The 20,615-nt window shown below is 47.4% G+C and overlaps 4 protein-coding genes across 11 annotated transcripts in view; 2 read left to right on the forward strand and 2 right to left on the reverse strand.

Annotated features, from left to right (window-relative positions):
• Positions 1 to 324: 324 nt before the first annotated feature.
• Positions 325 to 1,760, reverse strand: saysd1 (SAYSVFN motif domain containing 1). The gene is made up of 2 exons (XM_057016451.1): positions 1,569 to 1,760; positions 325 to 1,112 (listed from the first exon to the last, which is right to left on the reverse strand). Exons 1-2 carry the CDS (start codon positions 1,758 to 1,760, stop codon positions 789 to 791), a joined length of 516 nt encoding a protein of 171 aa, XP_056872431.1. The 3' UTR covers positions 325 to 788.
• Positions 1,761 to 1,844: 84 nt separating this feature from the next.
• Positions 1,845 to 3,544, forward strand: grcc10 (gene rich cluster, C10 gene). The gene is made up of 4 exons (XM_057016453.1): positions 1,845 to 2,100; positions 2,522 to 2,575; positions 2,756 to 2,932; positions 3,091 to 3,544. The coding sequence occupies exons 2-4, from the start codon at positions 2,524 to 2,526 to the stop codon at positions 3,228 to 3,230; spliced, it is 369 nt and encodes a 122-aa protein (XP_056872433.1). The 5' UTR covers positions 1,845 to 2,100; positions 2,522 to 2,523; the 3' UTR covers positions 3,231 to 3,544.
• Positions 3,460 to 8,532, reverse strand: LOC130515876 (cytospin-A-like). Of its 2 annotated transcripts, XM_057016446.1 has the most exons (13): positions 8,145 to 8,532; positions 8,012 to 8,061; positions 7,628 to 7,712; positions 6,333 to 6,758; positions 6,063 to 6,136; positions 5,185 to 5,741; positions 5,013 to 5,100; positions 4,869 to 4,944; positions 4,756 to 4,792; positions 4,575 to 4,671; positions 4,382 to 4,498; positions 4,254 to 4,313; positions 3,460 to 4,166 (listed from the first exon to the last, which is right to left on the reverse strand). In XM_057016446.1, exons 3-13 carry the CDS (start codon positions 7,665 to 7,667, stop codon positions 4,077 to 4,079), a joined length of 1,662 nt encoding a protein of 553 aa, XP_056872426.1. In that variant the 5' UTR covers positions 7,668 to 7,712; positions 8,012 to 8,061; positions 8,145 to 8,532; the 3' UTR covers positions 3,460 to 4,076. The 2 variants fall into 2 exon arrangements, with proteins under 2 accessions (XP_056872426.1, XP_056872427.1); XM_057016447.1 differs by lacking the exon at positions 8,012 to 8,061.
• Positions 8,533 to 10,109: 1,577 nt separating this feature from the next.
• The window catches only part of LOC130516580 (disks large-associated protein 2-like), a 48,051-nt gene continuing 37,545 nt past the window's right edge, over positions 10,110 to 20,615 (forward strand). For 3 of the 7 annotated variants that reach the window (XM_057017727.1, XM_057017728.1, XM_057017729.1), the window contains exons 1-2: positions 10,119 to 10,372; positions 10,622 to 10,670. In XM_057017727.1, the coding sequence (XP_056873707.1) occupies positions 10,355 to 10,372; positions 10,622 to 10,670 (67 nt within the window). In that variant the 5' untranslated portion in view covers positions 10,119 to 10,354. Of the gene's footprint in view, positions 10,373 to 10,621; positions 10,671 to 12,972; positions 13,801 to 20,615 lie in introns of those variants that run through there. The other 4 variants (XR_008947525.1, XM_057017732.1, XM_057017731.1 and 1 more) reach the window with 3 other exon arrangements.

Consider the following 20,615-nt stretch of genomic DNA (forward strand, 5'->3'; position numbering starts at 1 on the left):
AAACAAGCGATTAAATACATGACGAGTGATTATTGTGTTCCTTTTCGCAATACTAAAGGCATAAACAACCATTATTTACAGTTAAAAATTGTGAATTATACATCAAAATCTCAATGTTCCTAGTTATAACTAAACAAAGAAACATTAGACTGGGTTTAAAACAAACCCGGAAGTACAAGGAAGAGATTCTCTCGCTTTGTCTTTAAGATACACTCTCTGGAGTGAAAGCGTGTAAGCCCTAACTACATAGAATCCTGCGTCTATATAGTTGAAGACAGAAAGTCTAAGCTTTATCATTTGTAAGGGAGAAGACAGAAATTTCGCTTTTATATTTTGCATTAGTTTATTCCTACAACGTTGTTCGGCAGAAGCACAATATAAATTCTGCAAGTGTACAGACATTGTCATTGAAGCAGGGAGACTTAAGAAAAAACACAACCAATTTCAAAGTTGTTATGACAATTACTTTATGTATTACTGTGTTTCATCTTAACATGTCCCCTTTTTTCTTTTGGGTTAGTTAAAGTGCTTGTGTTTGTGCAACCCACCTCCAAAAAGGAAAAAAAAAAAAGAAAACTGGTTTAATATGCAAACGATAGAGCCCTTTGAACACACAATAGGAGGATATTATTAACTTAAACAATCATTTTAATTTAAAGACAGGTTTCAAAATTTACAGCATCACCTATTTTGACTTCACAGGCATGGGGACTCCCCACATAGTCAATATTTGTCATCACCCGACCTTATTATAGTATTATGTTATTAAAAATGACTTCACAAAGTCTTCATCTGTTGGCCAGAGGTCGGTAACCCATCTCCCCTTCCAGCTGTTCTGCAGTCAGAGAGCCCAGCAGAGGCTGACAGTCGGGATTGAAGACCGAGTATGCGCTCAGCTCCCCAGGCTGTCGGGCAGCCGGGCTGCGAAGCCCTTCGTAAAGCCAGTAGAACAGAGAGACGACAAAGAATGGCAGACCGAACTCCAGTTCAACAAAGAGACCGAGCAACACCAGCCACAGCAGAAATTTGAGCAAAGTCAGGTTTGAGAGGACGGACTTTCTGGTAGTCAGCCATCTCCCCAGAGCACTGTCGAGGAACCAGTCACTACGGTCCTGCAGGAAAGAGAGCAGGAGGTTAAATAGAGCCATATATTTAAACATCTCATGTACATTCTTTCAGTAAGTCGGGGAAGAAAACATGGTTCCCACAAGATTATAAAGAATAAAAAATATATATTCAGGGAGGCAACATATCCTATCACTTTTGGGAAGCTAATCTGCCTTCAAATATTAAAGAGTAATAGGGGGATTTTAGAGGCCAAGCTTAAAATTTTAAACGTTATTAGATTAAAAAAAGAAAGGCAATCTATAAATATGATTTGCCAGTCCATATCATACTGTATTAGTCTAAGAGTGGTAAAGAAGATAAGCTCCTGCAGATCAGAAGATACTCAAATCAGTGTCTGACAAATACAATATTTTACTTTCTGTTATCTGGCGGTACATCTACCACGTAATATAAAAACCCAGAGGTCACAACAAGGGGTCACAAGTCCAGTCTTGGCTCACCTTTGCTGGTGTCTGGCCCGGGCCCCTGGTGCCCCCCACCGTCCCTCTGCTACCTTCACCCTCACTTGCAGATGTGCTCTCAGGCTGAGTGTCTACTGTTTCTTCCGGGTTCAGCGAAGCGGCAAACGTTTCATTTTTCACAGCATTTTCAGCCTGTCGTCGGGCCCTGAACTCTGCCAGCTTTTGTTCCATCGATCAATGCGTGAATTCGCCCTAAATTTATCAGCTTTGCGGGCGAAACAGTCGTTTTGTACAATCAGACCTTACTCTCAAATTGTACACGAAAGGCTTTAGTTCGGGGACGCCTCGTACGACGTGCAACTATTTCATATTAACTAAAATTCGATTTAACTTGCACTTTTTGTCATATTTTATAGTGCGGATCACTGTTTTTTAAGCTTAAGACAAGTGTTTACACAGGAGTCTACCTGAAAGAAGGCCGTGCTGTCGTAAAACATTGCAATGTCGTAAAACGTGACGTTTGACGGGGACAGTATCAGCTTTGTTAAAAGCTAGTTTCATTCCATCAGTGGTGAGTTATTCAACATTTACATTTGTTTCTCCTTTTTTGATCAACTCCGCTATTAACCTTTTATTTAACCAATGTTATTGTTTGTCGATGAATATCTGGGGACGGCTGTGTAGTTTAATGTTGAGGGCAACGGATAGTAAACAATGATGGTTACCAAAAAGCATCAGGAAACGATGGAGCAAAGTCTGTAAACGATGGAATATATCATTAAAGTTGCCTTTGTTCACTGTCATACTACGTTGTTTCATCAAATCTAAGACAAAAATATTGTGCAACAAGGCAATGATGCTTATTTTACTATGCTATAACCCAACAATCCTACATGAAGGGACGTAACGAAAGTGGCTGATATCATTGATAATATCCCGAATGTAAATGACTCGAATTGTAGTAGAAAATGGGTGTCTGTTTTTTTTTGCAGACATGGCCTCAGCTCCAGCACAACAGCCCACCCTCACCGTAGAGCAAACCAGAGGTGAGAAACAACTTTTCTTTTATGAACCATGCAGGCAAATATGTCTGCATTTGTGGTCATCTTTCTGTACATGCTTATGCCTTTTGGAAGGCACATTACGCAATCCAATAAGTGCATATGTTAAAAAGTTGTCAAAACCTAATGAGTAAAGCTGTGCTTTTCCTTTTGTTTCCTCTACAGTGGTGTTAAGTGAGGTGATCCAGGCCTTTTCAGTGCCAGACAATGCTGCGAGGATGGAGGAGGCTCGAGAGAGTGCCTGTAATGACATGGGAAAGATGCTGCAGCTGGTGCTGCCTGTGGCCACCCAGATCCAGCAAGAGGTCATCAAATCCTACGGCTTTAACAATGAAGGAGAGGGTGAGCATAATGCACCAGTTTCTAATATCTTTACTTTGGAAACGCCTTGAAGCTCTATTTAAATACATGCACGTATGTTGCTCACAAAGGACATTTGTGTGTGTGTTTCAAAGCTGTTTAGATCATGTTCTTTAGAAGGGTCTGTGCTTCTCTTCTAGGAGTCTTAAAGTTTGCCAGATTGGTAAAGATGTATGAAACCCAGGACCCGGAAATAGCAGCCATGTCGGCAAAACTGAAGTCGCTCCTCTTGCCCCCACTCTCCACGCCGCCTATAGGAGGGGCCATTCCTGCTTCATAGAAATGACCTTTCTTGGTCACTCAAGGTTACTTTTATCCATCGCTTTAGATTTTCATGTAACTCTCCATCATTATTCTAAGGAATGTTGATAAAGTGAGTTTCAAACTCTGCATTCCATCTTTTTAACAAAACTGCATTTACTTTGTGTAGATTTATTCTCAGTTCTGTTCGTCTTTGCATAGTGTAATTAAACTGTTTATTTGCCACATAACAATTCTCTCATGGGACATTTCCTTTAATCCAATTTTATTTAAATTCACATTTTTATTCGTGTATCAAAAGCCATTTGTTATATTAAATTATTGTTTTTGTGAGTCAGTCCTGTTAATTGGGGGGAAGAGGGATACTTTAATATATATTAATATTGCTTCAAAGCCAGGACTGTATCAAACTAAAATGGTTACCACAATTTAAAAGTACTTACACACATTTACATATATACAATCCCACAAAAGGAACATTGTGCACACAAAAAAGTTTCTATTTAAATAAAAAATATATTATTGAATGCTCTTCAGAAGATGTGGGTTAAGGATCAGGGTGCATGCAGATATTCCTGACTCCAAAACAATAAAAATCACCAAATATACCTCAATAACAGTGCTCTCAGGAAAAAACAAAAACCCTACATTTATGAGCTAAATAACATAAATGAAAAGTGTGTGGTTATATTCTAGTGTTTGTATCTTTGTGTCTTACCTTGTAACCTAAAATGTGTGTTTTCTATAAAAAGTAGAGCATAATAGTTCATTATAATAGTTTTATCCTGTGGTTAACCATAGTTCAGTCCTCCAGCTTCAGTCACAGGAAGGAGGAGGAGGAGGCAGAAGATGAGGGCGCACGTCTTCACATTTCAAAATGACGGAAGATGCTTTCGACGTAGGCCAGGACGCTCTGCCAGTCGGGCCCGCATGCTTTCAGCATCTCCTCCACGCTCTGTCGTACAGTTGCCATGCCAACGTCAGAACACCAGCGGGTTTGAAACAAAATAGCCAATATTTGTGTGAGCGTCAGCGGTCTCACCAGTGTGGCCGGGATTCCGACGCTCTCTCCAGTTTTAAAGGCCAGGTTCAGATTGTCCTTCTGTCAAAACATGTTGGAAGCAGCTTTTAGGATCATTTTAAACTGGTTCAACGTGCCACTTTTAATACCTTGTCCACTGGGTTCAGGATGTCGTACGGTATGAGATCTGGCAGATAGGTGTGGTAGACGGCGCAGAAGGCCAGGCCGTCCTCCCAGCTGCTGCTGAAATTTGTGATCTCAATATTCTGCAAAAAGAAAAACAGCAAAGTCAAGCAGCTCGGAGAGTCGCTGTGGGAGGGTTGTGGACTCCTCCTCTCTGACCTCGTAGCCTTGGGTCCGACTCTGGCACCAGCGCAGCAGCGAGTTCCTCCTTGAGCCGCCATGACGCCTCAACAGAGCGCTGAAACCATCCTGAGGTCTGAGGAAACACAGTCGCAGGTCTCAGTCACTACAGACAGACAACAAAGCTGCTAGCAAGATGGCGTCGAAACGACTTCCTCACTTGGTTGGGTTCGAGTTCAGGTCTTCGTCTCGTTTCCCTGCCGGACACAAGCGCCCGTCACACATCTGACAACATCATCTCATGTCCTGCTGATGCTGCAGGTTGACTCTCACCTGTGGAGAAGCTGGACCAGCTGTCCTGCCGCTGTAAAAGACGCTCCGCTGTCTCCTGTTTCACTTGCTCTTCTTTCTGGAAATTACGGAGCCCGTTTACTCCCCTCTCTGACCCGTTTCACATTTCACTCAGTGTCAGTGTACCTTGCACAGTGGGAACGTGGTGCTGGTCTTGGTGGAGGTCTCGGTTAGACCGGGGGGTTCAGTCGACAGGGGCAGGCGAGACAGGCTCCTGAAAGATACATTTACACAGTTTAGGGATCGCCGTCGTTCTCCTGGAGGTGATTGTGTCCTGACAGAGTTTCCCTGGACTCACCATGACCTCTCAGACAGCTTCACGATCCTCCTTGGGGTTTTCTGCCGCTCTTTCTTCCTCTCCAGTGCAGCCAGACTGCGCAGGTATCCCTCGGCCACTCCTCTCCCCATCAGCTGGCCTCTCTCTGCTCCCTCGCCCTCCAGGACGTCATCATCAGCCTCTTCACTGGCGTCACTCCTGTCGTTGCGCTTCTCACCGTTTGCCGCTTCTGGCTTTTCCTCCCCCTCCACACGCTCCCGCCCCTCCGTCTGCCGATCACCGACATCTTTGAGGGAGTCCTTCAGAGCAACCAGCTTGGCCCGCTCCTGCTGCTGCTGCTGCTGCTGTGTGACTTTGGCCAGTTTCACGCTCACGTCTCTGAGCTCGGCCCTCAGACTCTCCAGCTGTCGGTCCTTCTCCTCCTGCCTGTGCAGGGCCTGAGCCAACTGATGCTCCAGAGCCCTGTGGTTCTCCTGGAGCTGCGCCAGAGCCTGTTCTGACTCGATCCGCAGCCGGTCTGCCACAGATACCGCCACCTGCAGGTCACTTTGGAACTGCTGCCACTCGAGCCTCTCTCTCTGTGATAGGACACAGAAAGAAAAGGGATATTGGCGCACAACACAAGAGGACTCGTTGCAATGTTTAAAAGGTCCAGAGCGCTTCCATCACCAAATGTCAGACTAATAATACACATATTTTTGTCTCTGCTTGCAATGGTGGAGAAATCTCATCTCCAACAGCCACCATGCAGGTTCTTGACAGAGATAATAAAAAGGGAGGAGGGGAGCACCAGATTTAGACTACTATGTCCTGCACACTCAACCTGGAGGTCAACTTTCTGTGGGGTGTTTTCTTTGGTGCTGAAGACTTAAACATTATCTTTGAGAGATTCATCTCACCCTGAGCATCTCCCTCAGGGTGTCCACCTCTTCAACCAGCTCATCCTTCTGTGCTATGAGATGCCCGAGCAGCTCTGATGGACATGTTAAACAGGAAGAGCAAACAACAGTAACTGCACTGCCCCAAAAACCATAAAGAGGATGTAACCTCTTTTTACAACCATCTTTTTACAACCGCAATTATAAAATACTCAGAACACTCATATGTTTCCATTTTCAAGGAAGTTTTAAACATCTCTGCAAGTTCTGCTGAGGACCAGGAGAACATACCTGCTCCTGTGGTAGCATCAGTGTGGGGGCTCAGCTCCACTGAGGCTCTGTAGCGCTCCATCAGTCTGAGTAAACCCAGGGGTGTCTGCTCCCCGGCCCCCTCCTCTGCAGCCTGTGGCTCCAGCCCACTGTCTCGCTCCTGCCAGCTCTCCAGCGAAGGCGGGCTAGCCACTGCCTCCCTGATCCCCACCGCCGCCTTCGTCTCCGAGACGGCTACACTGTCCGGACTCATCAAAGCCCACTCTGCAGGCGGGGGCTGCTTCTGTAGCCACTCTGCAACTGGAGAGGGGGTTAGAGGGGTGATGCTGCAGGCTGGCGACAGGGTTTGTATCCTGCTGCAGGCAGCTGCGGTCGATAGGGCCATGGCGATGGTCTCTGGCTGTGATGGTGTGGTAGCAGGGGTGTGGAAGAAATCTAAAGGGGAGCCTGAAATATGAAGGAAAAATAAGTGAGAATTCCAGCTTTAAAGGCTCCCCCTCCACCCCAGCACAATGCCTTTATTATCATCACTTAACCAAAATCAAAGGGATCTTTTGGACGGTTGTGTCCTGTAATCAGGCCCTAAAATTTGTATGTTAAGGCCTGATAGCATAGATGTGAACTGAAATAATGGTTCAGGCTTCTCCATCTGCTGGAACTCCTTGTGCGGATTTCTGCTGACTCATCACTTCCCTCACAGTACTATAATCTGCACCAGCCACAGCAGGAGAATCAGTCTGATGCACGTAAATGGGACCAGGGGCAGCGTTTCAAACAGCGGCCTGTGACAAACAAGGGGACGCTTGAATACGGGTCAGGAGGTGGTGTAATCCTGATGTTAAATGAGTTTATTAATGGTGAGTCAAACGAGGCTGCTATAAGTGCTAAACTGGTCTTCACTGAGGGGTTTGGTGTAAAATGGTGCATTAATAATAATTGTTAAAAAAAGAACAATCCACCTAAAAATAAAATATTGCATAAAACAGGCTTCAGGCCTGACTTCAGTGATTTTTCCGGGTTTTTAGCTTTTTTTTTTGTTTTTGTTTTTTTAGGAGCCTCACATCTCTCTCTGTGGGGTCACGTCTTCTGGATCACACAAATGAAACTTCTGAAGACAAACTGTCATTTGGGATGTGGGATAAGACTGAAATAAGGAAGACGGGACACTTGCTGTCTTCAAAACAGAAGGATGTCATCTTAAAGGGACATATTGCCCTTGCCCCCCCCCCCCCCCCCCCAAACCAAAGCACGTTACTAACGATTCATTCAGACATCGAGGAACCATGTTAATTAACAGAAAATGAGCACTGCTCTACCTGTAGCGCCATGGCCATCTTTACCAGTATGGTTGCCCATGATCAGTCAGCTGTGGCTGTTTGGACTCCGGGCAGCTGCTGCAGCCTAGACAAGAGGAGGTTTTTTTTTATTAGTGAAAGTCACCTGATCATTTTCCTGCCTCATCTCTTCTGCTGTTGAGCTGCACAAGGTTAATTATTGGCTTTTCATTTAGGTTTTAATTTAAAATTATTAGCACCAGCTTAGATTTCGAACCCTTCTAGTAATCACTGACATTAAGATCGTTGCTCAACACTGAGGCGCAGGTGTCAGAGCAGCACACAGTGGCCCCTCTGCAGGGCTGAGTTGCACCCGTACGTGCACATGCTCGAATGTTTGAATAGACTAATCTCCATGACCAATACCTCTGAATATCGCCACGGTGCTGCGGTGTTCACTGCAGAACTGCCCGAAACTGTTAAAGCAAAGTGTTGATCAGTGGAACGTCTCCTCAGTCCGGGACCTCCTCGCCAGCATCGTTGCTCTGCTCCAGCCTACCTGCTCAGCCTGATCCCACGGTGCTCTGCGTCCCTCTGCCGAATTCACCGCAGATTCTATTTACAGACCTCCGCGTCCTTCCGGGCGGCCCATTCCTTCAGGATCCAAAAAATGCAGCCTCGCCTTCACACCCAAATGCGACACAACGCAGAGGAGTAGAAACGATGCGGTTGCGCAGCAGCTGCACGTTGCACCGACCGCATCAGTGTTGTCATGTCATTGCGTGGGGAAAATGTTTCAAGTGTGCGTGAGCTAAAAAAAACAACAACAACCTAAAAACCCGCGAAGCTTGTGGGGGAAATACAGCGAGGTCATCGGAGGAGCTGAGATGAGTTGTTATTCAGCGCAGGTGTGCAGGTAACGGATGCACGCCGGCCGGTGACGTCACGCAGCACCTGTCATCAGCACGCGTCGAGGCAGTTTCGCTCATAAAGCCTCCAAAGGTGTCATTGACGTCCCCCTCCGTGAGAACAAACAAGACTGTCAAACGCGAGGGGTCGCGACCTCACAGATGATTGGGGATCATTGCATCACTGTTTGGTACAAACACCTTCTTGTTTCCGCTCCACAAAGTCTTCAGAATTCCAATGGGAAGTTAAGCAGTGTAATATTTTAGGACCCAACTAAAAATATCCCATTTCAAAGGGATTTATTTATACCTCAGAAAAAACTTTATTCTGAGTTAATATAGGGAGCATTTTATTTTAGGAGCGTGAAAGAGTATAGAGAGTGGTCAATTTTAAATCGGAATAAATAAATAAATTGGAATAAATGTGCATATATACATAAATGTTTGCATGAATTGAAAGATTATTGGTGCAGTTTAGTGGATCGGTTTCAGAACCATGGACAGAGGGCAGGGCGGGAAACAGCGACATCTTGTGACCACATTTGATGGTTTAAATTTTCCTCTTTTTCTTTTGGTAAATTCTTTGATTTCGCCACCTTTTCCATATATAGAAATATGTGGACGGGGCTCTTTCATACAAAAGGTATGCATCCTCAGTCTTCTAAAGCAGCGACTGGATTGAGTTTTGGCCTCTGCAGTCTGAGCAAAGGTTAAGGGATGCAAACAGTTTGCATCTTCTGTATTACAACTTTGCGCCCACACAACCCCCCCACCCCCTCCTTGACTTTTCCAGCAACACCACCTCATAAGCTTCTTTTACATAAGAAATCGATCCCAATGCGCTTCTTAAATCCCACTCACTTCAACTCCCGTACAATCTGTCTGCAGAGCCAAAGGCCATTCAAAATAGGCTGCTCTTCCTTGATGTACCGCTCTTTTTGAGCAATTATTCTCAACGACCTCTTGGCTCTCTGGGAGGGGGCTTCAGGTAAAAGCAGAGAGGTAGAAGAATCTGTGAAGGTGTGGGGGGTCAAACATGAAGAGAACCTTTTGAGAATCAATGGAGTTGGTGGTACAAGTGGAACGCATTCTGAATACATTGGCATAAAATGAATAAATAAATAAATTAAAATCTGCACCCACTAATGGGAAAAAATGTTTGCACATGCACACAACTCCTAAATCACCGGGAGGGGTGCTGGAGTCAATTCCAGCTGCATATGAATGGAGGCAGGGTACACCCCCAAGTGAGACGCCAGCTCATTGTTGGGGTCTTTGGGGGCTCGGGAGTTTTCTCAAGGGTTCCGCGGTGCTGCTCTGAAGGCTTCCACACACTTCGCCTTTCGATCAGAACACTCCCCAAGTTCTGTCCGCGCCGTGGTTTGAACCGGAAGACCCTCCACCCAGCCCCCTGGAGACTGAGCTGCCGCCGCCCGGTGATGACGTCATATAAAGAGAAAAGTTGAAGTAAAAGTAAAATAAATACCGGGAGCGGTCGTGTTTAAAGTTAACTCTGCGGCGTAGCATTTGATGCAAAACAATTTCTTCCCATATTCGTAAGGCGTCGCGCGTTCACGCGCCTGCAGACTTGGTGAAAATGGCGTCTGGTGTCGGCTGCCTCCAGACGCGCAGATGCGTCCGTGACCGGAGCGCCTTCGGAGCATCTGGGACCATCTGCAGAGGATGAAGTCTGCTCCTCATGACTGCTCCGCCGTCACCAGCATGGGAACACGCAGGTGCGTGCGTGCACATGTCCCGACCGAGCATCGCAGCGGGGAGCCTTTAGAACCTCACGGTCGTCAGGGGGACGAGATCGTCTTTCAGCCGTCTGGCAGGAGAGTGACCTTTTCCGAGGGGCAAGATGTCCGCGCTGAAAAAGGTAACGTGGGGGATTTGCGCGTGTGTGGGTTAGTGCGTGACCGAGTGAGGAGGCAGCCTCTGAGTGAGGGTCTGATGGGGGCTTCAGACGTGTCACAGTGTGACACATGACGTCTCCTTTAGTGAATGACGCCTGGGTGGCAGCCTGCGTGCGTGCGTGCGTGCGTTCATTCACCAGGTGACACACGTTTGTTTACAGTGACTCAGCCACATTGTACCTACCTGTCATCCATCTTTTCATGTGTCACAGGTGTTGCCATGGCTACGACACTGCTGTCATTTCTTTGAGAAGGACTCAGGTAAGACGTGTGAGGGTGGATGAATTATGCTTTTTGTAATATTTAAGTTCCAAGTGATTCACTGGTAACTGGCCAAGAGAACACGGGGGATCTGGGTACACGGAACCTTTTTTTGGGTTGAATTTACATAAGAACATAAGAAAACTCCTGAATTATGTTCATGCTAATGCCAGTAATGATGGTCTGTCCTGCGGAAGAGTGTGACATGTCTTGATCCAGTGGCGGGCCTTTTACTGGGAGGTCTTCAGTCCCAGTTACATTAATCCATACCCATAAAAACATATTCACAACCTGCTGATGTGAGGTCAGGGCTTTATCTTGATTTACAGGCTGTTAGCTGCTGTTGGTAGCAGAATTGAGACTGGAAATTAGGATTAATACAAGCATAAAAAATAACTTAATGCGTTAGAAGGTTTATCTCTGATATATATATATATAGTTATAGTTCACTATTGTATGTTACAAGCATGAGAGACATGTTGTTAATAAGCTTTAACTGATATTTAAGGGATGATAGGTGGGAAATTGAGTTTAATTGGATTTAAACATGGCATTCCAGGGATCAAATGGTGTCTGAAACCAGAGTAAATGATCATTATGGCTGTATTGCTTTCGGTGCCAGAGGTTAAGACGGTATCCCTGAGGTGTTTGGCGCACATGAACTCGTGTGGGAGTAACACAACCCCACTAATATTCAGAGGTCAGGTCAGCATCTTCTGTGCTGGCATTAGGATCTTTTGGACGGTTTACGGCTTCAGCTCGTCCTTTGATCCAAAGGCTGCAGGATCTGTTTCCAGGCATTTGCTGCCCTCGGACGAGCGCGGCGCGCTGCGTGTTAATTCCATGCTGAACATGTGGTTTTGGAGCCGTGCGACCGGGCTGACGGCGGAGTTTGAGCGATTATCTGGAAGTTAATCAAGTGTGGCGTCCTACTTCGTCAGCGCGGATGAAGCCGGCGTGGACACGGCGACGCCTCCGCTCCTTTGACGCGCGTCATGCGTGTTTTTACGCTATCACCCATCTGCAGAACTTTCTCTCAGAACCTTCTCAAGGTCGCGGGGTGGTGGTGGTGGTGGGGGTGTTAGTGAGCCCAAACAAGACCAGACGTGACTTTTTAGTGTGTGACAACGATTTGAAGCCTCATCTTTACGTTGGAGAAGCGGGATCGCAGCACCCGCCCCCGAGGTTCCTTCTGGGAGTCAGGGTTGATGTGGAGCCACTAGGTGGGACTGTTGACTTGGAGTTTCTGCTGCGAGACGCAGAAGTTGAAGTGGATCCACAAGAATCCACCTCAGACTTTGCCGCGAGCCTGGAAAGATGCTTTTGCTCAATTGGCTTGATTGAACTGTTGACTCTCAGCAAGGCTATCAGCAAAAATAGATTTTTTCCTCTTCAATTTGTAATTTTCAGGGTTTAAAAGTGTCAGATTATAACGTGGTGGTGTTCAGTGTTCTCAATGTTTTTGAGTCAAGTAATGTGCTTCGAGGGTCTCCCCGAGGGTGGCCCGGGAGCAGTTTTTGATTTCATCTTTGAGATTTGGCAGGCTAAAGAACAGAAGCAGGTCGTGGCGCCGATTTACAGATCCGTAAATCTGCAGTGTGGAATTACTCCCATCAACTCCTTGGAGAACAATATAAATATTTGGGAACATAGCTGTACATGCAGCAGTTTGATCATTTATACAGAAGGCACGTGATAAAGGCGATGATATAGATGATTAAAGGAAATATTTTAATTGCAATGGCTCATAAAATCATTTTCACTGGTGGAACTGTCCAACAATTTATTCTATAATCTATAATATTCATACAGTTATTCCGTATTTGCTGGGCAGCACTTCTGGTTGTTGTTAGAATAAAATATTTAGACTGAAACTTTGGAGTGAAACTGTGCGTGCGTGTGTGTGTGTGTGTGTGTGTGTGTGTGTGTGTGTGTGTGTGTGTGTCATAATTAATGTTTCAGTGTCACTGAACACGGCTCATACGTGTTCTTCGACTCCAGCGTGACTCTGGTTTCTATGCGAAGGGAAAACTCATCTTGCCCAAAGTGTGACCCCTCCGGAGGGCTTTGGGCTCCAGCCCGCTCTGATTTATCACCTGCGACTGCTCCAGCGTACCAATGAGTCCCCCAACAGGTGCCAGATCAATATGGCTCCTTCCAAATTCATCTTAATCCATCTCCGATGTTGCCTCTTGACCTTTGTCGCTCTGCTGAGCCCTTTGTGACGAGGCCGGTGGGGGAGGGGCAGGGGTGGTGGTGGGGGTCCTGCCTGGGGGACAGCGTGGTTCATTTCAGGGTGTATCAGAAGTTGAGTGGAAGCCTCACTCCACGCTTTGAGGGACCCTCTCAGTCCGAACATCTGCTGTTTCCTCCAAAGAAACACCCCTGATCTCTGTGACGTCACCAGGGAAACGGCTCCCATCCCGACCGGAGGAGTGATGTCATTGCAGGGACGGCGCGAGGTCGGCCGAGGCTCTGCTGAGTTTGTCAGAGAGCCCAGCGGACCTCTTGTTTGATTGAGAGGGGCCACGCGGCGTCTCTGACAGCGTCGCAGAGGTGCCGTGAGTCGCCGCTTCGTGCAGAGATGCAGACTTCCACTCCGAGAGCTGGAGCCACGCCAGTGCGCGCGCTGATGGGAACTGGAGGGTGTTAGGCTCCAAAGCTGCAGAGTCCAGAATCCAGCAGATGGAGCCTCCGCGTCCTTGTTTTGCGGTGGTCCGTGGGAGCAACATGCAACTCGCGCCGCTGCCTCGCACTGCTGCAGTGGAGGAGTAAATGCGGAGCCCAGCGCTGCTCCAGGTGATCCACAGCAGCCCAGCCCGGCAGACTGCTCCCTCCTCTGTCTTCCCTCTCCTCCTCCTCCTTTTCCTCCTCCTTCTTCTCCTCCTCCACCACCTCCCCTTCATCCTCCTCCTCCTCCTCCTCCTCCTACTCCTCTGTCAGTGCTTCATTCCTCCGAGAGCTTTGAAAAAAAGGCAGAAAGGGACTGAAAAACAGAGGAGGACTCCTGCTTCCCCTCATCTCTCAGATGTGGAGCACCTCTGCACGACTCTCTGCTGCTTCCCCATCTTCCTGTAAAGACGCACCACATATGTGCTCCGATGTCTCCAGATCATAGACTCGCTGCAAGGTAAGACGCACCGTTTCAGAAGAATGTCTGGGGACATTTTCTTCCTTCCGTGCTTGTTAGACATCCTCTGTTTTCTGCTGCATGTGAAACGAACAGGTTGGTGAGAAGTTGCCACGAACCGATTCAGCGATTATTCCCACTGGTCAGATCCTTGTTTGATCTGACCCAATGCAGTCCAAAAAATCTCTGCTCCCTTCGAGCAGCCTCGTCCACATGGACGATGTGTAACAGTGTCCGGCAGGGCTGGGAAAGACAGACGTGTTCATATCGGCACTGTGACTTTCTTCTAAGAACAATTTACACGGCTGCCATTAGACCAGGGACAGGAAGAAAACGAGAATAACAGATGGGGAGAAGACAGAGGGATGACAGAAGTCTGTCCGTTGCTCTGAGACGTCGGAATCCTGCAGCAGGTTCTCTCAGTCACATGTTGAGCCAGAAGGTTTCAAGCGTGCGATTGACCCTGAAGAAGGATCTTTGGTTCCCTTCGTGTGGCTTCAGAGAGGACGGCTAGATTGTGGTGCGGCAGCAGCTAAAATTCCCCTTCTGCTAGTTGACAGAGCGTTTATCGTGTGTGTGTGTGTGTGTGTGTGTGTGTGTGTAGGAGAGGGTTACACACTCCTGTTATGGGAATTCACCCGCTTTATGAGGACATAAAGCAAGATGTAGGTACTAGAGCTCTTAAAGGAAGGCACTGCTGATCATTGCATAGGTGATTTTTCAGAGAATTGTTCTGTCAATCTCGCTCCATTTGCAGCGTGTTGGTCCAGAAAAGCTGCCGATGCCTTTATGTGTAAAGCCCATTCACGTTCATTCATAATCTGCGTACACATCAGAGCCTCTTTCATAACTGCCCCGCGGTACGGAGCAAGGTGCTGATGGACGGCTGGAAATATTAATCACCGGCTCCTCACATGCACGCAGACGCACGCAAGGTGAAAACGTGTTATTCTGCACACAGAGGTGCTGAGCAGTGCTATTATCCTCATGGTGCATCGAGGTGCGGGAGAACGTCCACGAGGAGCATCCTTCATCCTCCGTCATGAGCGCCATGGCGCCGTGCTTACCGGGCCTCAGCCAACGACCCTTCTCAGGAATGTTCTCCTGAGGCGGATGGTGGGTGCTAACACGCGTACAGAGACCGAACTATAAGCGTTTGAAGGGGGTGGTCACCAGCTCTCCATCAGGGATCTGACTCCTTTGAAGAGCTTTATTTGGGTGTTTGGAGAGCAGGCCAGTGTGGGTCACGCGGCAACAGTGCCATCTCTCTGTTGTGCTGCGGGGGGGGGGAGGGGGGGTCCAGATGCAATGATTAACCAGCTATTAACTAGATGAGCTGAATCATTGCCGGATGCTCAGAGTTTCAGTTAGCTCTCCGAAACTAAGAGTGAAATTCTAATTTACAAACAATGAAGTAGCTCATTTATCTCATTATTGTTTGGTAGCCATGGCGATGATGACTTTTCATGCCCTTCAGACCCAATAAACCCTTCAGTCAATTTATCGCCTCAATCTCTCGCCTTTTCCCTGATCTGACTTCTGGAATTAAAAAAAAGACATGTTTAGGAAGAAAATGAATTTTTTTCTGAGCCTCTGCAGGTCGTTTACAGTTTGATAATCAACGCCACACTGTGGGATCTTTCTCCTTTACCAGTTTGCATCTCGTTATCGGATGTTTTCCCCAACTGGCATGCGTAACTCCAAAGTGAATCTGACTATTCAGACTTTATTTTACAAACTCTAATCAGGATGAATCTGAAAACCAAATCTAGCCGCATCGATTAGAGGCAAACGCTCTCTTGCACGCGGAACAGCACGCTCGCTGCAGATAGATACGCAGTGTGTGTTACATAAAATCCCAAAATGCAAATGGAAGCATTTCCTGAGGACATTAAGGTGCAGAAACACTCATTGTCGTTAGTCCAGTTTGTGCTTCATGAATTATTAATGTTAGTTTGGCGCACATCTTAGCCTGCCTTCCTTTCCGCATGCTGGCTTTGAAGAAAATCCTGATATTCTGAGAAAGTTATAAAAATAAAGGGGAAAACAATCAATTGCACATAAGGTAGCTAATCCAGTTTGGTTCTGTTGACTCCCCCCCTGTTGATAAAGCATCCAGTTTCAGGATTTTATTGTATATTGGTGGACCAGGACCATAGGACTATATGTTTAAGTGTTCTGAGCTCTGCAGGTTAAAATGGTGATTAAACTTTCATCTCAGGTCTGCTAACTTAATGCTCTTTCCACTGGAAGCATAAAAAGGTGTGTGTGTGTGTGTGAGAGAGAGAGGGGGAGAGAGACTTTTGGTGAAAATAACCGCATTGCTAGTTCCCAGTTTTAATCCCTTCTGTTGGTGCTTGGCATGACACCATGTTAGGTAGTGAAAGAAGCTGTGTGGGTGTATGAGCTTGTGGAAGAGGCTTCTAAAGAGTGAGCTGACTGTTGGTTGTGGAAACCATAATTTGGTGATTTTTCTTTGATTTTTCTTTGAAGAACATGTGTAAATACCGAGTCCACTCTTCCCGTTGGGTCCCAGTGGATGACTGAGGCGTGTGCATTGAATTGATCGGAGGGGATAAGATGAGGATGATGAAGAGCGGTGTAAACGCCTGTTGTATTGACAGCGATACAGCAAGAGGCAGTGTCGGTCAGTGACTTTATGTTTGCGCGATGCGACATCAAACAGCCTGCAGCCAGAGTCACTTTGGCCGACTCTCAAAGCTGGGTGGGATTTTTCCGGTTGACAGCCACCGCGAATCGGCCGGCGGTCCATTTAATCCTCACTTTCTGGATTACGCTATTTCTTTTGGCCCCGCCAGCGGTCTCTTCACAGTCGAAAAATACAGGGCCGACATGTTTTCACAAGAGGGACGGTGACGAAACTGTTGCCAAAAAACCAAAAACCAAAGCTCACACCCACAGTTTTCCACTTTGGCGGGAGCGGGCCCCTTCCTGAGAAGTGGACAAATCAGAGCATCTGTGACACTGAGCGTGAGGGAAGCCCCTGTCAAGGTGTGGGCACGATCATTGTTGCTGCAAATCTCTCACAATTAACAATAGAATCCACGTGTATGTGTGTGTGTGTGTCTGTTGGTGTGTGTGTGTCTGTTGGTGTGAGGTTTGCCTTCCATAATGAGGATTCATTCTCACTCTCTGACAGTTTGCTGTGTGGAATATGCTGCTCTCCTCCTGTTTCCATGGAGATACGCAGGAGCTGTTGCCCGCCCCTCCACCCCTCAGTGCTGCTTCATAAGAGGGATCTGGGCCAGGATGCGCACGCGTGCGTGCAAGTGTGCCTGTGTGGGTAGAGTGCATTGGTGAATTAACACTCACAGAAATGTGTATGTTTCCACTGATGGAAGCGCTAATACCATTGTGAAGGTATAAAACCTCACGTGTGGGTTCACGGTCCTCGGTGCGAGTGCTCCGTGTGTCACGCTAGTAGCAGATCCTCATTCTGTGGCGCCGCTGTGCTGGATTTCCCACTGCGAGGCTGCGCTGCAGACTAATTCATCAGCGATACTTTGAGCCACTACTGACAGCGTGTTTGTCATCGTGAGTCACAGTGACAGAAGGAGTGAGAGGAGCAGAGTGAAACGTCCACAACAGAAAGACGAAGCAGAAGGTGACCAAACACGGTGACTCAACGCATGCAGAAAATAGTCGACGAGAAAACCGGGATCACTGCAGTACCGTTAAAAAGGGGAGCTAAATGTGAGCATCACTCCTGCGTAGGTACAGTACGTGTCCCCCCCCCCACTGCCCAGGGCCTCTCCCTTCAGAAAAAATACAAAGGTGACAAGTGATTCCTGGCCAGAGAAAGAGGCCACCCGGGGGAAATGGCGAGAGTTTCGAAAATAGCTGCAGAAGAGAGCTTTTCGGCACAATGATGCAGTGCAGAGCCGCATCGAGCCCCCGCTGCACGACGGACTGGGCAATCCCTGCCGCAACAGGGGGGGTAACCGTCAGTGGGAAGCCTGTCAAACACATCTGGAACATTTTTCTTTTTTTGTTCCGACAGTTTTTGTCAGAAGGGTGTGGTCTAAAGCCAATTAAGCGAGCGGTGGCTACGATAGCCGTCGTTAAACTCAGGCCGGGGCTGAAACGCATCAGAAATCTGCATCAGATGGTGATGTCAGTACATCAGTGGTCCATGCCCACGAAGCCAAAATCAAAGTGCTAATTTGCTACACCGATGTGCTGTATCAGCATGTGGCCATACTGGGGGAGGGAGCGGAGGTCGCGACACAGGGGGCAGCTTTGCTGGTTGAACAGCAGGAAACTCTCATCAACTATGACCCTTTATTAGTCATGTACACCATCATCATGTTGGAGGAGGATCATCAGATCGCTCTCAGCCCCATTATCATTGTTCCAAGGAGAAACTGCGCCATATTGTCCGAACAGCCTAAACGACGATAAAACGGAAGCGTCTCGCCGGAAAAGCAGCGATTGTTTTTCAGAGAGTGACACTTGCAGCTGTGTCGGGAGCTTCAGGCACAACCAGCTGTTTTAATGGCAATCTGTCACCAGATGTCACTGCGGAGAATCAAGTCTGAGGCGTCGCCATGTTGTCAGCACAAGCCGGCGTTTCGGTGCCGAGACGGTAGCAGCTCTGCTAACAGCACCGCTGTGTCCACTCCCAGCAAACCCTTGGCTCAACCCCACAGCTCAGGCGTGAATCAAGATAATACACTGAGACAATCAAGACTCCTCTGGAAGAGCTTGAGTTTAGATTAGACCTCTGATTTTCAAATTGGGCACCAAGAATTTGGGATTTTAATTAAAACCGTTGATGCAAATTCCACAATCTTCCCATCGGCACTCCTCAGTCCTTTTACTGGGGTGATATTTTCATCCAAACATCAGGAGGGCCAGTGACCAGTTTTAGCTTTCTGCTGAGTTATTTATCATTGAATACGGTATAGACCCCTCACTGGAGACAGGGAAAAGGATTTCCTACTGTGACTTCAGTTGAAATAAAGACTCTTGTGCAGAATACTCGAGTGAGCTGGTAAAATGCTCCATCAGCTGGTTCTTTATTAAGGACTTCACTGAAGAGGGTGCTCACTTCCTCACTGAGACACACGTCTTTAGAATGTGGCGCTGCCTCGTGCTCGGAACCACCCTGAAGCTCATTATAGTCGAAGGACGCCCTGCAGCGGGTCATCTATTCAGCAGCAATCAAAGCAGAAATTCAAAGGAATTTAGTCGTTAGCAACAATGTTAGCAAAAATTCAAAAACCCTTCAAGTCAGTCACAGAGGAATTGTCCTGAGTTTACTGCCAAACAATAATGTAGATGATGATTTGGACCACTGACCATAGCGGGGTCTCCGACCTTTAAAACACAGTTGCTGGTCCTCTCTTGTTGGGACCAAAATCCAGTCTGGCCTGCTCAGCTCATGTTGTAACAGCAACACGCTTCCATGTAAGGTCACAGTCGGCGGCTGTGATCAGTCCCTCCATGCGTGAAATAAGCAGTTTAGGGAGAGTTGGGGCAGACACATGTTCGCTGTGTCCCTTTTTTCTGGCTACCTTGGTTTTCTGCAACTTCAGTATGAACAACCACACGTGTGGGGGCCTCACTGGGAGACTGCTGTGATAAGATCTCTACCCTGTTATTATCCTTTGCTCACTGCTCGCTAAACTCACCCAAGTGTTATTTTAGAATTAATTAATAGCAGGCCGTCTCTGCCAAATGATGTAATAATAGTTGCTGTTGCCTAGCTACAGAAATACAGTGAAAACGCTACTCACTCCGGTGTTTGAGATGCATATGACGGGATTTATATCTCATTACACTGTCTAGTCTTCTCTCATTATATCAGTTTCTTGAACGCACCCTAGGGTGTTGTTACCAAACTGTATTACGCTTCTGGTTTCTGCATAACTTATTGCTGTGAGAATACAGAATCTCCTCCTGCGATGAACCCATTCACCCATCACTAATCCCCTTTGGTACTGTGCTCCCGTCACACAGCTAGAAAGGGAAACTCCAGGAGAAGATAGAGGTTGTGGCATACATACAGTTGTGTGTGTCTGTGTATGTGTACGGACTAATGTCAATGTGACATTTACGATGTAGGTGTGGGTGCAGGAGTGCACCCTGCAGTTCTCCACTTCCCTCCGTGTAAATAAGGCGGGCGGATTGATAGTGGAAGCCTGCAGAGATGAGCAGCGGTGCAGCTCTCATCATACCATCTCTGGGAAGATGTTTCTCCAAGCATCACTCCGAAATCTGCCACACACAGAGGAGTCAAAAACACTCCAAACGGTCTGTGCTGTGCACGTATGCCGTCACCCAGGACTCATCATGCAGCATCGGATTACTAGTCTCTGAGACATCAACCCTGAGTGCCCGCGATCGGCCACCATCTCCGCTGGATGAGTAAAGATGAGCCGTCATTTTAGGAGCATCTGCTGCTCCGGTGCCAGAGACCTGAGGAACAGGCTGGCATGGACGGGCACTGGCTGCCAGCGGTCCATTTGCTCCGGTGAGACACTGGTGATGACTCAGGGATATCGGGATAGAATAAAATTCCACTGGCGTTCTCTGCTCCAGATGCAGAAGTCACCATCCAGTCACACACACACGCCTACCGGGCATGGTTTTGGCCACGTTGGAGTACCACCAGCACATTTTTACTGGTCGTCGTCTCTTTCGCGCCGTCATGTTCCACAGGTGCTATGTCATTCCACTCAACTCTGCCTGAGTTCAACCCATCGCACTGTTCACCAATATTTCGGACTCCTGCTGCCCGCACGGCTGTGAACGATCCACCGGGGCTCTGCAGCCGCTCAGGTCCCACGCTG

Source organism: Takifugu flavidus, chromosome 19 (assembly GCF_003711565.1).
Source record: "Takifugu flavidus isolate HTHZ2018 chromosome 19, ASM371156v2, whole genome shotgun sequence".
Classification (NCBI taxonomy): domain Eukaryota; kingdom Metazoa; phylum Chordata; class Actinopteri; order Tetraodontiformes; family Tetraodontidae; genus Takifugu; species Takifugu flavidus.

Coding starts and splice junctions, on each gene's coding strand:
- LOC130515876 (XM_057016447.1), bottom strand. CDS start 7,667: ATGGGCAACCATACTGGTAAAGATGGCCATGGCGCTACAG. Junction 4,672..4,755: donor CTGAACTCGAACCCAACCAA/GTGAGGAAGTCG, acceptor GTGTTTCCTCAG/ACCTCAGGATGGTTTCAGCG. Junction 4,314..4,381: donor TCCTGAACCCAGTGGACAAG/GTATTAAAAGTG, acceptor ATGTTTTGACAG/AAGGACAATCTGAACCTGGC.
- grcc10 (XM_057016453.1), top strand. CDS start 2,524: ATGGCCTCAGCTCCAGCACAACAGCCCACCCTCACCGTAGAGCAAACC. Junction 2,576..2,755: donor CACCGTAGAGCAAACCAGAG/GTGAGAAACAAC, acceptor TTTCCTCTACAG/TGGTGTTAAGTGAGGTGATC. Junction 2,933..3,090: donor CTTTAACAATGAAGGAGAGG/GTGAGCATAATG, acceptor CTTCTCTTCTAG/GAGTCTTAAAGTTTGCCAGA.
- saysd1 (XM_057016451.1), bottom strand. CDS start 1,760: ATGGAACAAAAGCTGGCAGAGTTCAGGGCCCGACGACAGGCTGAAAAT. Junction 1,113..1,568: donor CGGGCCAGACACCAGCAAAG/GTGAGCCAAGAC, acceptor TCTTTCCTGCAG/GACCGTAGTGACTGGTTCCT.